This window comes from Paramormyrops kingsleyae, chromosome 3 (assembly GCF_048594095.1).
Source record: "Paramormyrops kingsleyae isolate MSU_618 chromosome 3, PKINGS_0.4, whole genome shotgun sequence".
NCBI lineage: Eukaryota > Metazoa > Chordata > Actinopteri > Osteoglossiformes > Mormyridae > Paramormyrops > Paramormyrops kingsleyae.
In genome coordinates this window covers 4,109,195-4,125,146 of record NC_132799.1, presented here as the reverse complement: position 1 = coordinate 4,125,146, position 15,952 = coordinate 4,109,195, and the positions used below count along the sequence as shown (strand labels likewise).

Genomic DNA, 15,952 nt, shown 5'->3' with positions numbered 1-15,952 from the left:
ATGTTGTTGTTGTTATTATTATTGTTATTATTGTTTTGCTAAGATGCGCTATATATTGACTAGGAGCATTGTCAGATATTCTTTTAGAATCGTTAAAATATTTCAACAGTAAATTTAACTCAGTCAGTGCATGATTATTTTAAATGACTGAAGTAAATACCATAATCTTTAAGTAATGCATAATCTGTTTCAGTTTCTTTATTTCAAGTTCACACCCAGACATAGCAGTGTTTGTTTGTATTGTTAGCTAATGACGTTTTAGAAATTCTTGTGGAAATAGAGTACCCGCATCATACTGGGTAGTGGATAACATCAATTTAATTGTATACATAATTTCAGACAACTATGCTAGGTTTGAATGTTTTTAAGACTTTATGTGTGTATGGTTATATTTACACGTAATGCTAATTACGACGCCTTCAACATCTAAGAACATCACTTAGCATAAGAACCAGATTCTTCGGCAAAATCAATAACGGAAAAAAATTATACTCGAAACTATTTTCTGTGTACAGTAGTCCCCCAGTATCCGCAGTTTTTAAAAAAGTGTAAAATGACCAGCGGATATTAATATAAATTACTTTCTTGTTTATGTTTTAAAATAATTGATTAATACCCAGTATGTGAAGTAACCTGAAGAATTTATTCAAGAGTGCTCACATTTACTCGACGTTTTTAATATCCTGCGTAGTAATGTCTGAAAATTAATTTAACTGAGTGAATTTCGCAGTTGAACATTGATTAAATGATAATGAGCACGCGAAACGGCACGACTGACTACCGCCTCCTAGTGGTTAGGGACAGGCTGAGCCGTGACTCAACGTATCAGATAGAAATCTTAATTTTGTAATTATACAGGATTAGAAAACTTTTATTGTTACGGAGGACACTGTTTATATATTGTAGTGTATACTGATTCTCATTTTTAGGTCGTGTAAAGATTTATTTTTTTCCCCCTGGTCAGTACAAACATGATTTTTTAACAAAACTAACTATAAAACGCCGTTTAAATTAAATCAGTTTAGGCATTTAAAGTGTCACACTTTTATTTGTGTATGTAACCTTCTAGTACGCAAAGGCAAAAGTTCAAAAAGTAAGTTTTTTTTGCAGGTTCCGCTTCCGGTTTCCCATGATGCATCGCAACAGGGGGAGATTCAAACCTATTTCCACCCTTTCCGAGAGATGGCGGATCGGTGTTTCGGGCAAGCAGTCGCTGGTGGGGTGGACCTAACACACATATCTGACAGCGATATCATTCCCGACCCGGAATGTAGTGAGGCAATGCCGACGGAGGGCTTACATGTAGACAACCGCACAAAATCGTCCAGTATGATGGATCAGGCTGATAAAGAAAACTACGATCTTCCGGCCCTGTCTGACTTAATGCTGGAGGATCGGTCCTCTGACGGTGGGTCCAGAACGTAGTGCAGTGTTTATCCGACGTTTGTATCACGAATCGAGTGGTTCAGCACTTCAACAAAAAGCGAAAATCAAGAAGCGCATTATCCCCGAAGTCCCAATTGGCTGTACTACTGTACCAGACTGTATCACAGATGTATTAAATTAATGTGCAAAGAGTGTGTGTCACTATTAGGTAAAAGCGTCAGCTCGTAACGGAGTATTTTGTGAAAATTGTAGAAACCGGGGGCGTTAAATGTCTGCTATAATTATAATTTTTCCCTTAAAGTTAGTTTGTGGCTTTAAATCGTCCATGACGTTTTATGGTGCTCGAGCGGTGAAGGCATTTCGAGACTGACATCTGACTATTTAGCTAGAACTTTTGATTGTCCGTCGCATGGACGCGGCACAACCGACCAGCAAAATTAATCTTGCTACCATTACATATTTTACATTAGTCATAGCGCTGCATTATTCATTAAATTTTTATTTATATATATATATATATATATGTGTGTGTGTGTACGTACATTTTTTTATTTTCCAGACAACTCTGAATCTCAGAAGAGGACAGGCAGTTTGACAAACTACACCTCGTCAACGGACTTGAGGGCTCCCACAAACATCCCCGCCAGGCAGCATGATTTGCTGGATGATGAGGAGGTGGTACGGATGGCCAAGGAAGAGGGCCGAGTGGCTGTGGTGTTCCCGGGCAGAGTCACCCAGGACAGCTGCTGCAAGATTGTCTGCGAGATCCTGAAGTGTGTCCTGTATCAGCGACAGCAGCTCCCCATGATGTATGATCAGCTGGTGTATTACCAGAAGAAGCAGCAGGCGGCCGGCCGGGTATGACTGGGGTGTCACCTACCATGTGCCCTTTTATCATGGGATAGGCCCCAGGTTCCACACTACCCAGTACTGGGTAATCAGTTATAGAAACTAGAGGATATGTCCCCTAGTCTTTGCATGTTGTGATTATACTGGGGCACAGTACAAAAGTGAATTTTAATTGGTTAGATGTTTTTTGCTTCTGTGTGATGTGTGGATCACTACTTTATATATTTAGGTACATAATTATATTGATGGTCTTGACTGTTTTGCATGACACCCCAAAATAAATTCCTTATATGTAAAAGTACTTGGTGATAAATGAATGATTCAGGTCGAGAGACGGGCTGTTCCTTGTGTTCAAGGTGGAGGATGCCGTCGGCTGGCAGGCAGCACGGCCGGGTGGCTGGGATTGGAGGAAGTGCCAGCGCACGCTGCAGGATCTGGATGAGGTCATGCTGCACCTGCAGGACCTGTTTTCCCTGAGCCGGGTGCCGCGTGTCCTGCTGATGCTGGGGGGCAGCGTCGTGCTGCCTACGGAGCTCTATGAGGTCGACATGGAGGCGCTGGCGGCAGGCATGGGCGATGGCTTCCTCCGCACTGCCCCCTGCCTGCGACAGCTCTTCCGTGCCCTCTTCGTGGCCGACATCCTGTCCGACGCCCGACCCGTCCGCCTCATGGCCACTACGGTCATGGCCTTGGCCCACCGGGACTGCGGGGTGGACTGGTTCCGGCCCAAGCTGGACTACCGAGTTCCGGCGCGTGTCAAACGGCAGATCATCTCCTTGTCCAGCGACCCGGCCCTCTCACATCGACCCACGACACAGGCCTGGGAGGACTATGTGTGGTTTCAGGCACCTATATCCATCAAAGGCTTTTGCAAATGACCCACAGGAAGGCAGATTATAGTACCTTTTTAAAATTAAACTTTGACTTGGGGAATCAAATTGCAGGGAGGCAAAGGGACTGAAGGCAGGTCCCCACCATCAACACTCAGGGTTTTACTCTGCTCAAGAGTTCAGCGGTGCTATTTTAATCAGTGATCAATATGAGCGACGAAGGCCATGCCTTCCCCGTCTCACTCGTGTTCGGTGCATTTTAATACATGTGCATAATTCTTGGATTTTTTTTTTAACCAGTGTTTGGTGCTGATTAGGATATTGCTTTGGGGGGGATACAGTGAAGCGAGATCCAGACTGGATTCACTTTCCACCAAAATGGATCTTCAGCGTGATGTGAACCAGTGTCTGCATCTCCTCTTCATGACTGCTTCCTAACTTTTTTCATTTTTTTTTTTCCTCACCCAACTTTTAAAATATTTTTTTCTGTTTACTTTTAAAGTATTACCCCTTTTAAGTTATTTTACACCCTCCCCTGTTTTCACTGGAGGAAGCAATGTTGCATTGCACTTTATTACACCTCGTATGTGGACGTCTCGTGTGATGTGATCCAACCCTTATCCGTACATCCCCAGTGTTTTCCAGGCATGAGTTGTGTGCATAGTGTATAAAAATATTAAAACTCCTGCAAGCATGTCGTCTTGACCTCATTACACATGCTTACAGATTTTAATGTCCCATGACAAGTATAACCGTAAAAACAGTGAAGTGCTCCACATTGCAGAGGTTACTTTATACATGCCACTCAAAATTATTTCAGAAAGGAATCATTTTAAACTCAGGATGTATCTGACTTAAAAAAAAAATCAGTCCATTAGAATCAATGTAAGTAGAACAAGCTTGTTAAAAGTAGTTCAACTTCTAAACATTCTTACTCTCTGCATTATGGGATTTTAAAGAATCATCAGTGCAAGAACTTCTGTTTTTTTCCATCTTTGCTTCCTGAAACACCTCAGAATTAGTTACTTCAGTGATTTACTGAAAGCAGCCTGACCTCGTCAGCTGCGATCTGCGCATCGTGGGACCTGTTAAAGCTTCTCCACCTTCTTCACAAACATCCTGATGTCACTGGCCAGTAGCTCAGGCTGTTCGAAAGCAGCGAAGTGACCCCCCCGGGGCATGTAGGTGTAAGATTGGATGTTCCTGTACCGTCGACGTGCCCAGGCCCACGGACAGTGTAGCATCTCGTGTGGGAACGCCGCCAGCCCCGTGGGGACGTGCACATTCATCCTGAGGACAGAGACCGGTCACATCACTCTCCTGTGTCCAGGCAACATCCGTGATATTTCCAAACACCGGGAATGGCTGATTCTGGTCCCAGAAAGCTACGCTCTGCCCTGGTGTTGCGTGCATATAATTTTTTTGTGAGTTGATCAATAGTACTGTCTTTGAAAACATTAAATTAAGTAATTTAACTTGAGGCACACTATAAGATTTATCGGGTTACCGTATTTACAACTTTAGCATCAGAAGTTTAAGCTACGAACATGCTAATGTTTTGGTCTTACTTGTAGTCCATTCTGTTCTCAATGTTATTCTTCATGTTTTCTTTGTAGAAGCGCATGGAGGGCACAATTGTCCCCGTTGTCCAATATATCATCACGTTAGTCAGGAGATCATCAAGGGTAAATTGTCTGGGATACAAAAGTGGTTTTATGTGAAAGAGGAAGGAAAGGGAGGAAGAAACGTTTCCACATAAATAAATTTCCTATTGGCATAATGAATGAAAGATATCAGCATACATTAGAAATGTACATTTTTATAACAATCTAAGTTTCAGACATTCTGTGCTGTGATTCTAGCTTGTGGTTACCTTTCCAGACCTCCATCCGCTACATTCCTGTTGTTATAGTCAGTCCAAGTAGAAAACTTCTCCAGGATATAAGAGGCCAGACCCACGGGGGAGTCATTTACTCCACAGCCAGCAGGGGGAGACACAGTCAAGGTTAAAAATATGTTCAGGCTTTAGTAACAACTTCCCAGTGGTTTATAGCAAGGGTGTTCGATCTCCCTTAATTGAGGGATCCCCAAATGAACACAGACCACGACAGAGTTAGAGACCCTCTTTTTTCACTTCACGCAAAAATGGACGATAACAACATTTAAATTTAGAATATGTTTCTGAGGACCTCCAGCTGAGAAATCCTATTTTAGAGCAAGCTGGAAACTAGCCAGTGTAAAATGAATGCATACTCTTAAGGAAGACCGAGCTGCTCTCACCTACAGTGTCGGGCTTCGTGGCCTGGATATGCAGGTAGCCACTCTCCCTCAGTATCTCGTACACATTCTTCTCCATGAAGGGGAAGAGCCGCTTGACATCCTCCTGGGTAAAGCCCACCAAGAAGGGCAGGTAGGGCCCGATGATCAGTGAGAGCACCATGCCGAGCCCTTTGCTTCTCACAGAGAAGAAGTTCAGATGCAGGCCCCTCACGCAGCTGCAAGGTCACCAGAAAAATGAGGGCTGTTCACATATACCAGGAACAGCATGGCTGACGTGATTTTGTGGACCACTCTACTCACGCTGGTTTCATCTGGGCCATATTGCTGGTAATGAGGGACCCCCAGTCACCGCCCTGCAGGTAAAATTCCGTAAAGCCCAAGCGCTCCATCAACTTGAGGAAGATGCGTGCAGCATCGAGGGAATTAAATCCTGAGAAATACAAGAATTCAATTTCTCCCACCCTTTTCAATCCTCTGGCTAAAAAATGAAGTCTGCAAAGGACAATGATTCTTTGCTGTTTCTTACCCTGCCTGTTGGGGGCCTCAGAGAAGCCATACCCTGGGATTGAGGGACAAATGACCTCAAACGCCAGGCCATCCTCCTGCTCAGTCAGCAGGGGCAAGATCTTGTAGAACTCAAAGAAGGACCCTGGCCAACCGTGAACCATCATCAGGGCTCTGACTCTGCAGCCCTCAGGGAGGCTGGGGGAACGCACACGGATGAAGTGAACATCCAGCCCTGTGATTGGCAGGTGTGGTGCACACATGAAAAAAAAACACACACACAGCAATACTGAACAGCCAATCACAATCAGCAAGGTAATAATGATAAACAAGTTTTGGATGGAACTTTATTACATATATATGATGATGGCACACAGTCATCCACCATGCTGTTGACCTTGTGTGATTTATTTATTGCCACTGAATCTCACCTTCAATTTTGGTTTTGAAATGCGGATACTTATTGAGAATATCGACCTGTTTCTTCCAGTCAAACTCATTCCTCCAATAAGAGACCACCTTTTTGAGGTAGGTGGTGTTGAAGCCGTAGTGAAAGCGTGCGTCCTCTAGGGGTTCGGTGAACCTGGCCTGGTCGATGCGTCTGTGGAGATCCTGGCAGGAGGGAGTTGGAAAGTCAGTTGTTGCTAATTCAAGCACATGCAACTGGGTCAACAGAGTGTACTGAGACGCTTAATGATTCCTTGCATAATATCAGTTGTCGGTGTGATGACATTTGCCTCATTTCCACCAACACGGAAATTGGTGCTGGTGCCGATACTGGGCTGGTTCTCACTTGGTGCCTTTTGAGAACCTGCCCGCGTTTCCACCGATTTCAAAAAAGAACATAACGGAATTGTTATGTAAGCAGAAGTGAGAGTAAAGTAAAGGTTTATATGTATTCCATCTGGCAAATCAATCTTTCGTTTTCCACAGAATAAAAAAAATGATGTAATATTATTCCACTAATCAGTTGGCAAGTTGATTCACTGCCGGCACCGGCGATATTAGACAAAACGTTATCGACTATGGATTGAATTGGAGTCCTTTTCACTGGCCCAGGACAAATTTTTTCGCAGCACAAACATGTGGAACTAGTTCTGGATTGGGAAAAAGTCTGGCACCGGCACTCCCTTGGTGGCGGTGATGATGCATCACCACAAATTTGTACCAACTGTCACACCCTGTCTTGATGGGAGTTAAAACTCTATAGCCTACTTTGACTCAAGACCACAGATTTGCATCTCTGAAGGGCAAATAGGACGTCACAGAAAACTCAAAGACAATCCCTGATGCATCCCTTACCTGAATTTCGTCTTCTGACATTTTTACCAGAAAAGGGTAAATACTTTTGTCCTCTGACGGTGGCTTTGGACCAACACCCCACCAGCCATCGCCCATCGGGAGGGTCTTTGCCTTCCTCTGAGTAGCACAGTAACATGCCGCTAATCCACCTACAGCCAGGACAGCTCCAGATGCTGCCAGGAGGTGCAGCCTAGGTGTGTCCAGGCTGAAAAGCGTCTGTCTGCAAAACAAGCAGAACACAGTAGGCCCAGGTAACACCTAACCCAGGCGCATTCCACCGACAGGTACCTGCACGTCACAGATGGACTGGCAGGATTCCTTTTTCATTACCACGGGCTGAACTGCAATTTACAATCTTCTTACAGCAGCACTGAAGCCAAATCACCAAGAAATGCAGGTGGCCTCTATGTATGTACATAACCATGTAGAATGGCTTGATTTTTCTCTGATACATAGTTATTCGTGAATTATAAACTTTCTTCTATAATTCTATAAAGCACCTTCATTAATATGAGTATTTTTAAGTATTAAGAGAACAACTACAGTACATAATACACTCACCTAAAGGATTATTAGGAACACCACACTAATACGGTGTTTGACCCCCTTTTGCCTTCAGAACTGCCTTAATTCTACGTGGCATTGATTCAACAAGGTGCTGAAAGCATTCTTTAGAAATGTTGCCCCATATTGATAGGATAGCATCTTGCAGTTGATGGAGATTTGTGGGATGCACATCCAGGGCACGAAGCTCCCGTTCCACCACATCCCAAAGATGCTCTATTGGGTTGAGATCTGGTGACTGTGGGGGCCATTTTAGTACAGTGAACTCATTGTCATGTTCAAGAAACCAATTTGAAATGATTCGAGCTTTGTGACATGGTGCATTATCCTGCTGGAAGTAGCCATCAGAGGATGGGTACATGGTGGTCATAAAGGTATGGACATGGTCAGAAACAATGCTCAGGTAGGCCGTGGCATTTAAACGATGCCCAATTGGCACTAAGGGGCCTAAAGTGTGCCAAGAAAACATCCCCCACACCATTACACCACCACCACCAGCCTGCGCAGTGGTAACAAGGCATGATGGATCCATGTTCTCATTCTGTTTACGCCAAATTCTGACTCTACCATTTGAATGTCTCAACAGAAATCGAGACTCATCAGACCAGGCAACATTTTTCCAGTCTTCAACTGTCCAATTTTGGTGAGCTTGTGCAAATTGTAGCCTCTTTTTCCTATTTGTAGTGGAGATGAGTGGTACCCGGTGGGGTCTTCTGCTGTTGTAGCCCATCCGCCTCAAGGTTGTGCGTGTTGTGGCTTCACAAATGCTTTGCTGCATACCTCGGTTGTAACGAGTGGTTATTTCAGTCAAAGTTGCTCTTCTATCAGCTTGAATCAGTCGGCCCATTCTCCTCTGACCTCTAGCATCAACAAGGCATTTTCGCCCACAGGACTGCCGCATACTGGATGTTTTTCCCTTTGCACACCATTCTTTGTAAACCCTAGAAATGGTTGTGCGTGAAAATCCCAGTAACTGAGCAGATTGTGAAATACTCAGACCGGCCCGTCTGGCACCAACAACCATGCCACGCTCAAAATTGCTTAAATCACCTTTCTTTCCCATTCTGACATTCAGTTTCGAGTTCAGGAGATTGTCTTGACCAGGACCACACCCCTAAATGCATTGAAGCAACTGCCATGTGATTGGTTGATTAGATAATTGCATTAATGAGAAATTGAACAGGTGTTCCTAATAATCCTTTAGGTGAGTGTAGTTAACATTATGAATTAAGGAATGTATCTTCTGATATTTCTTTTTCTCTTTTACTAATCAAAATTTTAATACACATTTACAAATTTACTTATCACTATTTTACCCTGCTGAGAAAACCAGCTTGACCAGCTTCATTCTGTTGAATTTGCTTACACCAGCTAAAACCAGCTACCAGCATAAACTGGTTTTTAGCTGGTTTTTCAGCAGGGTTTATATGGCATTATATATATTACATCAGTAATGTGGAAAAAACATCTATTTGTTATGGTTTAAGTCAGGGGTAGCCAATCTTATCCGCAAAGGGCCGGTGTGTATGCGGGTTTTCGCTGCAACTCCCTAATGAGATTACTAATTAGAGGACTGATTGGCTGAAAGAGTCCTCACATCTGGGTTTGAACAGCTGACCTACAGGTTATCCCAAAAACCTGCATACACACCGGCCCTTTGCGGATAAGATTGGCTACCCCTGGTTTAAGTAAAGGAGCTGGGCTCCTATCCAGATTAAACATCGTCATGACTCTAGATTCATTTTGTAACATAATTACACGCAAATGGGAAGTCTTAAATGTTACTAATAGAGAAATTATAGCAATCTGAAGATCTGTCAAAACGCGCAAATCTAAGCTTGCGATCAATAGCATGGCCGTAAACACCGTGTCCTCACTTTTTAAACGACCTACATGCGGAAGACAACATACGTAACTACTACTTTCATTCAAAACGAGCTTCCTGTTGATTCTTCTGCATTTTGTTGTACAATATGCAAAAGATAGACCTGACATAGTCTAGACTGGGTATCCAAAATATTTAAAATATAAGCTAACTCAAAATGTTTTTTGACGCAGGCATTTGCCATAAATGATTCGTCTAATTTGTTCTTCCCTTTTCGTTGATGACATTAATGTATTTTGTGGTAATCGCCTTTACTCACCTAATGCTCTCCAGAGTTTGCATATTTGTTTAGAAAGATCTATGTATGTAAAATATGCTGCTTTTTGCGAGCGAAGTCCGTCGCTAACTTTAAGGTTAATCTCTTAGCTGCAGCCTCACCAACTGGCTGAAACGGTGCGCGAGAAAAATGAACGTTAATGGGTCTGTGGGTGATTATTAACACGCATGCTGGCCTGAAAGTGTCACCGACTCGGCAGATAAGCTTGGATAAACCCCCCTTTCCTGTCACAAGTCTCTTTTCTGGTCAGATTTGTTAAACATGTCGACCTCCCCCGGAAAAAATGCACTGCGAAATTTCACAGTATAACTGTTAAGTTTACAGTTAAACCTTAATTATTCATAGTTGTACTATGAAGTTTACAGTTCGACAATGAACGTTTCATAGTAGAACTGTGAACTCTTGCTTTATTTTGAAGTTCATGGATGCCTCTTCTGGTGTTTAATCATTCTGACAGTGAAGTTTTCAGTTCAACTATGAACATAATATAGTTGAACTGTGAAGTTAGTTTGGTAAGTCATGCAATATACAGTCAACTGTGAATATTTCTATGTTCTATGAACCAAGGTCATAGCCATGAAGTCAACAAGGGGGGGGCAAGGCTATAAGATTAATCAATGCCCAATCCCCTAAAACAGGATAAGAACACTGATATTGTTCATTGTGTTTCGTAATTAGTACTGTGTATATTGCTAATCTTGCCACTCCGCATAACATTCTCTTTCGGTAATGCCCTAACTTTAATGTAAAAAGGGTGCCTCAGCCACACTGTGAAATGTCATGTCATATTGTCTCCCAGTTTTTGTTAAATGCTGAACGTTGCACAACCACATAGAGATCTCATTATTTAACACCCTGTGTCACTCTGGTTACTATAGTTTGTATAGCCATTAGCAAGGTGTTTTGGCCACAGAAATGTTTTTTTTAATTACACAATTCCCTGTAATCACTAGACACTGTACTAAGTGACAATCACGGGAGGGTGGGTGTTTCTGAAATGCTGGAAATACCACATCCGGAACCAAGTCACACCCTGTTTGAAACCACTTGGATCATGTATCTTAGCTGCCCTGCTATTTAGTCGAGAAGTAAATGACCTGAATTGCAGCTACATGATTTTCAATAACAGCGTTCTGACTGTCAGACATCCCACCTTTCCTGTTAGTTCCGGGAGCCTCCCACATATTGATAACACTTCCCTGTCGCCCACTCTCCTTCTCCAAAGGTTCTATAAGCTCTGAGGTCTTTGCTTACTCTCACTTTAAAAAACAAATATCCAGGATATTGTCCAGGGAGCTGCAGGAGACTCATGGAACTTCCAGGAGAGCTGGGATGTCTGCTATGTTAATGTGCCTCTGTTAGACAGGGTTAAAGTTCCATTACTCAAAAAAGAAGGACAAGACTCTACTTGTATGGCCTGCCTATGCTCGCAAATATCCGTACAAGCCACTCCCTCACCAAAACCAATAGTCACATGACTTCAGTGTTTATATAACCTCACCAGCGAACTACGTTTCTGTTTATGCGTCCAGATTAAAACGGTGTAAATTGGGAAAATGGCTTTTTCTTGGAAAGCAGTAGGGCTCTGTCTCGTTGCATTTTTAATGGTGGCAAATGCCACTCTTGTTGGTGCACCGAGTGATGCCAGCTTGAATGACCCAGAAGTGAAAAAGGCCCTTCGGTGGGCTGTCTCGGAGTACAACAAGCAGAGCAACGACGCCTATCTCAGAGGGGTGTCAAAAGTAGTCAAGGTCCAGAAACAGGTTTGTAGTCATTAAAATGTGTCTCTTTTTGTCTTTTATTAAAAAAAAAGGATTAATGGCATGCGTCATCAGTAATAAAATTTAATAATAATTAAAACTGTAACAGGATTTGTTTAACCTTTCATTTCCCATTTCCTTTGGGATGTAATTAAGTTACCAAATACTGTACTTAACCAAAAATACTTTTACTGAGTTGCGTGGTGTGTCATATCCCAGTAATCCGTACATAAGGCAGTCACTGTTAGATTGAAGAAAACAAAACTAAAAGAGAACTGCAGCTATTTATGTATGAAAATAAAAGCAACATGTATTCATTTAAAGCAGAAGCTTTATTTGAGAGAGAGTTAATGTTTGGTGCCTGGTTATAAATTGTGAACGTGCTATATGTAACTCAGTCTTACTGTTTTTGTGAAGGTCTAATGTATTTTATTATTAATATTGGGTACAATTGTAAGGTTTCAATGATGTTTTGTTTACTCTGTAAGCCAATTATCAAGCCACTAAACTGATACACCTGTCTTGATAGAAACAAAAATGTTTTATTATATTTTACGTACCCCCAAAAAAATCTATGCAATGTAATGCGGTTGGCTAATTTCCCATACTTGATTAACCATTTGATCATTTAAACTCTATGCTGACTTTTCAGAATATATGTAGTGAAGTACGATGTTTAATGAGGGGATGTGTAGTTCATGGAGACATTTACTATGGTTAAGCCTTTTTGAACCTGAATCAACATGAATCATGTGAAATTTTCAGCCAGTAATATTTTGCTTGTTTTTTTTTTATTGATCTGCCTAAATGTGTCTTTAATCAAATGTTCTTGTAATCAGAGGTGCTTATTTAAAACTTGATCACTTTCTTTAAAAATGTTGCCCACAGGTCGTCAGTGGCATGAAGTACATTTTCACAGTAGTTCTGGGTAGTACCACTTGCAAGAAAGGTCGTGTGTGTGAAGCGGGTTCAAACCAGGCAAAGGTAAGGAGCCTCATTCCCCCCCCCCAAACACCCCCACACAGCTTCCCATGTTCCTCACTGGGATGGCTTGTTCCCAGTGACACAAATTACTCAGCCTCTTAGCCACCAACTTAAATCATGCGATGAGTCACAGTTTTGGTGATTTGGAGCTTTCATTGACACATATAAAATGTGATTTTTATATAATATGTCTGTGATGGCTTCATGTAATGTTGACATATATGTGAGTTTTTGCGAGTGTGTGTGTGTGTGTGTGGGGGGGGGGGGGGGCGTCATTTCAGCAAGTCCATCTGACACCTTGACATATTAATTGATTAGAGTCTTCTTCAACTGGTTGAATTTTTTTCCTTTCAGCCCTACATTTGCACTTTTGAGGTATGGAGCCAGCCCTGGCTGAAGAATACCCAGCTGGTAAAGAATGACTGCAAGGAATATCATCCCTGAGCCCTTGTAGCCTAGTGTACTTTGTAGCTAGAGTTGGGTGATACAACACAATATTACAATGATTTTTTCATATCACTTGATAATGATTTGAATCATGTTATAATTGAACTAATTATTTCTTTACTTCAGGGCTCAATTTTTGCGTATAGTTGTCTTAGGATTCCTCTTAAACAGATTCAGAGCAAGAAAAAGTTAAATGGACTGCAAAATGAAATGTAATTTTAAATAGAAAAGATGCTGTTGGATAAACAACAATGTATTCTCTGGACAACCCTGTCACCCCTCCCCCCATCTAATCCCTACTCCTCTCACACCTCCAACCTCTACAATTCCTAGAATTACTGGATGGATCAACTGGAATTATGAAAGCCAATAAATGTGTTTTTACACAAATGCCCTGAGTTCACAACACTGAAACTACACTCATTTATTGCACATTCCACTTACAGGCCAATTTGCACAATCTTTCTCCACCAATTAGTTAGGTAACTATTTCTTTGTGTGTATCTTAATGTCTTAAAATTACATTTATATATCTAAATATTTCTATCCATTTCTCATTTGCACTATGACCAACATTTTCAATCACATTGCAGTAAGAGCTATAGTACATGTACCATATATACCATATACAGAGCCCTGGAAAGGCCACAGACAGCATGTGCTAAATCGAGTTCACAATTTAGCTTGACATGTTGATATGCCCATGAAATAGTAGAGGGAGGGTAAAATGTGCAGACATTTTTTTCATGCTTTCAGTTTGCTATTTTAAGCTCTCAGATGAATTGTTGTGCTCACATCTCAGTTATTTGTGTTCTTACCTAACGTCATGACGGGAAGCGCGGAATGGGTGATGATCCATATGCAGCTTTAATAAACTGAAGGAAAGTTACACAGCAGGGTGAAACAGAATACAGAAACCAGCCAAGTAGAGGGGGGAATCGGACAATTCATGTAGAACAGGCCTGTAGATTAAAATACTCCTGCTTTATCCCAACATCTTTTATTTCTTTCTATTGATGGTACAGAGTCCTTTTCCTCTTGACCTTCTTCTTAATTTTAGTTGAAAACCACCTTGGCTGTGTCTTCACAGTTTATTTATTTATTTATTTTGCAGGAAACCGGTTTGAATCCCCCTTCAGCTTGCAATAATGTGCTATGTAAACATTCACAAGGCTACTCTACAGTTCTGGTATTTACCTCCATCCAGTTTACCGTCTCCAATTTCTGTCTCATCCCATTACAGTTTGCCTTCCTAACATTGTATATTTTTATTACTGACTTTGCTTTATGGACATGAAAATTCACCTCAAATTTAATGGCATTATGATTACTGCTGCCAAGTAGATCAAGAACCTCGAGTTTACCAATTCTGTCTTGGTTATTTGAAAGCACAAGATCGAGAATGGCAAACTGGGTGAAAAAGCAGTCTTGTACCATTTCCACCATATCAAGTTCATTTGCTGTAGAGCCCATGACCGGATGCATTTACTGTATACCTGGTAAATTAAAGTCACCCATAAAAACCACATAATTTTTATTACTCATACCCCTGATATCATTATATAAAGTTCTGCTCCCCTCTCTATAGAAACAGATAATGAATACCAGATGAGAGACAGGTGAAAACATTTCACTAATGAAACACCAGGGTAGGAGTAATCAGGAACAAGCTGGGGGTGAAACAGAATAACCAGTGACATCTGCTGGCCAAAGGAGAACATGACATGACTGACAGAGACCGATCCAGACACCTAAAGAAAATGTAAGAACTGTGACACCCCAAAGGTATAACTAACTACCATACAAATTGCAAGGAAACTGATAAAAATGACAACAATATATTCCCTGAACACCTCTTCAAAAAATTTGAAGTAACATGGAAATGATACAATCATTAATTTACCATTTGCACAAGTACAACTACAGGAACACTGGAATGCTTCTTCTCACATACCCCATTTCGTCCTCCTTTTGAGACGTACAGAAATTGGTGAAGTGCCGCAAAATGATAGCAAAGAGAAGGGCAATCTCTGACACCATTACTGTGATACTCAAAAACTATTTTTTTAAATATCTTTATTAGGTTTCTCATAGCTGAGATCGAGAAGTACAATGTAACTGCATTAGTCCCAATCATTTATTACTAACCATGCCCAAATCTATTCAGTTTTGAAAATTAAGTTGAAAAGACATTATTAATTTCATGAGGTTCTGAAACGGAGTAACCTATTGGTGATTTGATTTTGGGGATTAATCTCAAAGTGCTAATGCGCATGCCTGGCTCTCCAAGAGCATCCCTACTTCGACACCAAATTCAAGAATGTATGTACTGTAACAACTGTCTTTCAAGTTGAGAGCAAATCATATTCAGACTGGAGTGGGAGGCATCTCCTATACAAGTCTGGAGAGTGGCGGAGTACTGGTTTTAAAAGCTCATCTGATATGTCAATCTAGTTCAGCCATTTTTTACTAGGGGAGAAATTAGATAACTTGTCCATGAATTATAAGCTTTAAAAGTCTCCCAGAGAATGCAGCTGCTATCCTCGGGCATGTTATTGGTCTCAGAAAAACTTTTTTCAGATAAAAGAAAATCTTTAAATGTATATTTAGAAAGTAAACGCGAGCTGAATCGCCATTGTTTACACGGTGTCACTTTTCGGGGAGACCTAATGTCTACGGTGTCATATACAGTACGATGCGGGACGAGAGCAAGTGCACTGATCTAACAAAAGGGTGTTTTATTAAGTATTTAGTAAAAGGAATAAAGACTTGAAAGTAGCTGGATAACAGGGGATCGAAAACTGGAGGATCGTTAAATTCTCACGTTTATAACAAATACAACTTCATGAAAATCGGTTCAGAATTAATTCAGAATCGTATCACT

At 41.4% G+C, this 15,952-nt stretch overlaps 3 protein-coding genes across 3 annotated transcripts; 2 read left to right on the top strand and 1 right to left on the bottom strand.

Moving 5' to 3' along the window:
- The first annotated feature begins 1,135 nt into the window (after positions 1–1,135).
- mad2l1bp (MAD2L1 binding protein) lies at positions 1,136–3,759 on the top strand. The gene is made up of 3 exons (XM_023796207.2): positions 1,136–1,408; positions 1,946–2,244; positions 2,592–3,759. Exons 1-3 carry the CDS (start codon positions 1,183–1,185, stop codon positions 3,111–3,113), a joined length of 1,047 nt encoding a protein of 348 aa, XP_023651975.1. The 5' UTR covers positions 1,136–1,182; the 3' UTR covers positions 3,114–3,759.
- A 16-nt stretch (positions 3,760–3,775) lies between these two features.
- On the bottom strand, positions 3,776–10,013 carry ephx5 (epoxide hydrolase 5). Its single transcript, XM_072709432.1, has 9 exons — positions 9,860–10,013; positions 7,152–7,371; positions 6,281–6,461; positions 5,872–6,084; positions 5,646–5,775; positions 5,347–5,560; positions 4,939–5,048; positions 4,634–4,759; positions 3,776–4,355 (listed from the first exon to the last, which is right to left on the bottom strand). Exons 1-9 carry the CDS (start codon positions 9,880–9,882, stop codon positions 4,154–4,156), a joined length of 1,419 nt encoding a protein of 472 aa, XP_072565533.1. The 5' UTR covers positions 9,883–10,013; the 3' UTR covers positions 3,776–4,153.
- A 1,338-nt stretch (positions 10,014–11,351) lies between these two features.
- Positions 11,352–13,466, top strand: LOC111835679 (cystatin-like). The gene is made up of 3 exons (XM_023796227.2): positions 11,352–11,640; positions 12,526–12,621; positions 12,976–13,466. Exons 1-3 carry the CDS (start codon positions 11,434–11,436, stop codon positions 13,063–13,065), a joined length of 393 nt encoding a protein of 130 aa, XP_023651995.1. The 5' UTR covers positions 11,352–11,433; the 3' UTR covers positions 13,066–13,466.
- The last annotated feature ends 2,486 nt before the right edge of the window (positions 13,467–15,952 follow it).

What these genes read in the sequence shown, in the direction of transcription:
- mad2l1bp (XM_023796207.2), top strand. Translation starts at nt 1,183, where the DNA reads ATGGCGGATCGGTGTTTCGGGCAAGCAGTCGCTGGTGGGGTGGACCTA. An exon ending in GGAGGATCGGTCCTCTGACG is followed by an intron (nt 1,409 to 1,945) that starts GTGGGTCCAGAA and finishes TTTATTTTCCAG; the next exon opens with ACAACTCTGAATCTCAGAAG. An exon ending in AGCAGCAGGCGGCCGGCCGG is followed by an intron (nt 2,245 to 2,591) that starts GTATGACTGGGG and finishes CTTGTGTTCAAG; the next exon opens with GTGGAGGATGCCGTCGGCTG.
- LOC111835679 (XM_023796227.2), top strand. Translation starts at nt 11,434, where the DNA reads ATGGCTTTTTCTTGGAAAGCAGTAGGGCTCTGTCTCGTTGCATTTTTA. An exon ending in TAGTCAAGGTCCAGAAACAG is followed by an intron (nt 11,641 to 12,525) that starts GTTTGTAGTCAT and finishes TGTTGCCCACAG; the next exon opens with GTCGTCAGTGGCATGAAGTA. An exon ending in CGGGTTCAAACCAGGCAAAG is followed by an intron (nt 12,622 to 12,975) that starts GTAAGGAGCCTC and finishes TTTTCCTTTCAG; the next exon opens with CCCTACATTTGCACTTTTGA.
- ephx5 (XM_072709432.1), bottom strand. Translation starts at nt 9,882, where the DNA reads ATGCAAACTCTGGAGAGCATTAG. An exon ending in GCGGATGGAGGTCTGGAAAG is followed by an intron (nt 4,760 to 4,938) that starts GTAACCACAAGC and finishes TTTGTATCCCAG; the next exon opens with ACAATTTACCCTTGATGATC. An exon ending in GAGAACAGAATGGACTACAA is followed by an intron (nt 4,356 to 4,633) that starts GTAAGACCAAAA and finishes CTCTGTCCTCAG; the next exon opens with GATGAATGTGCACGTCCCCA.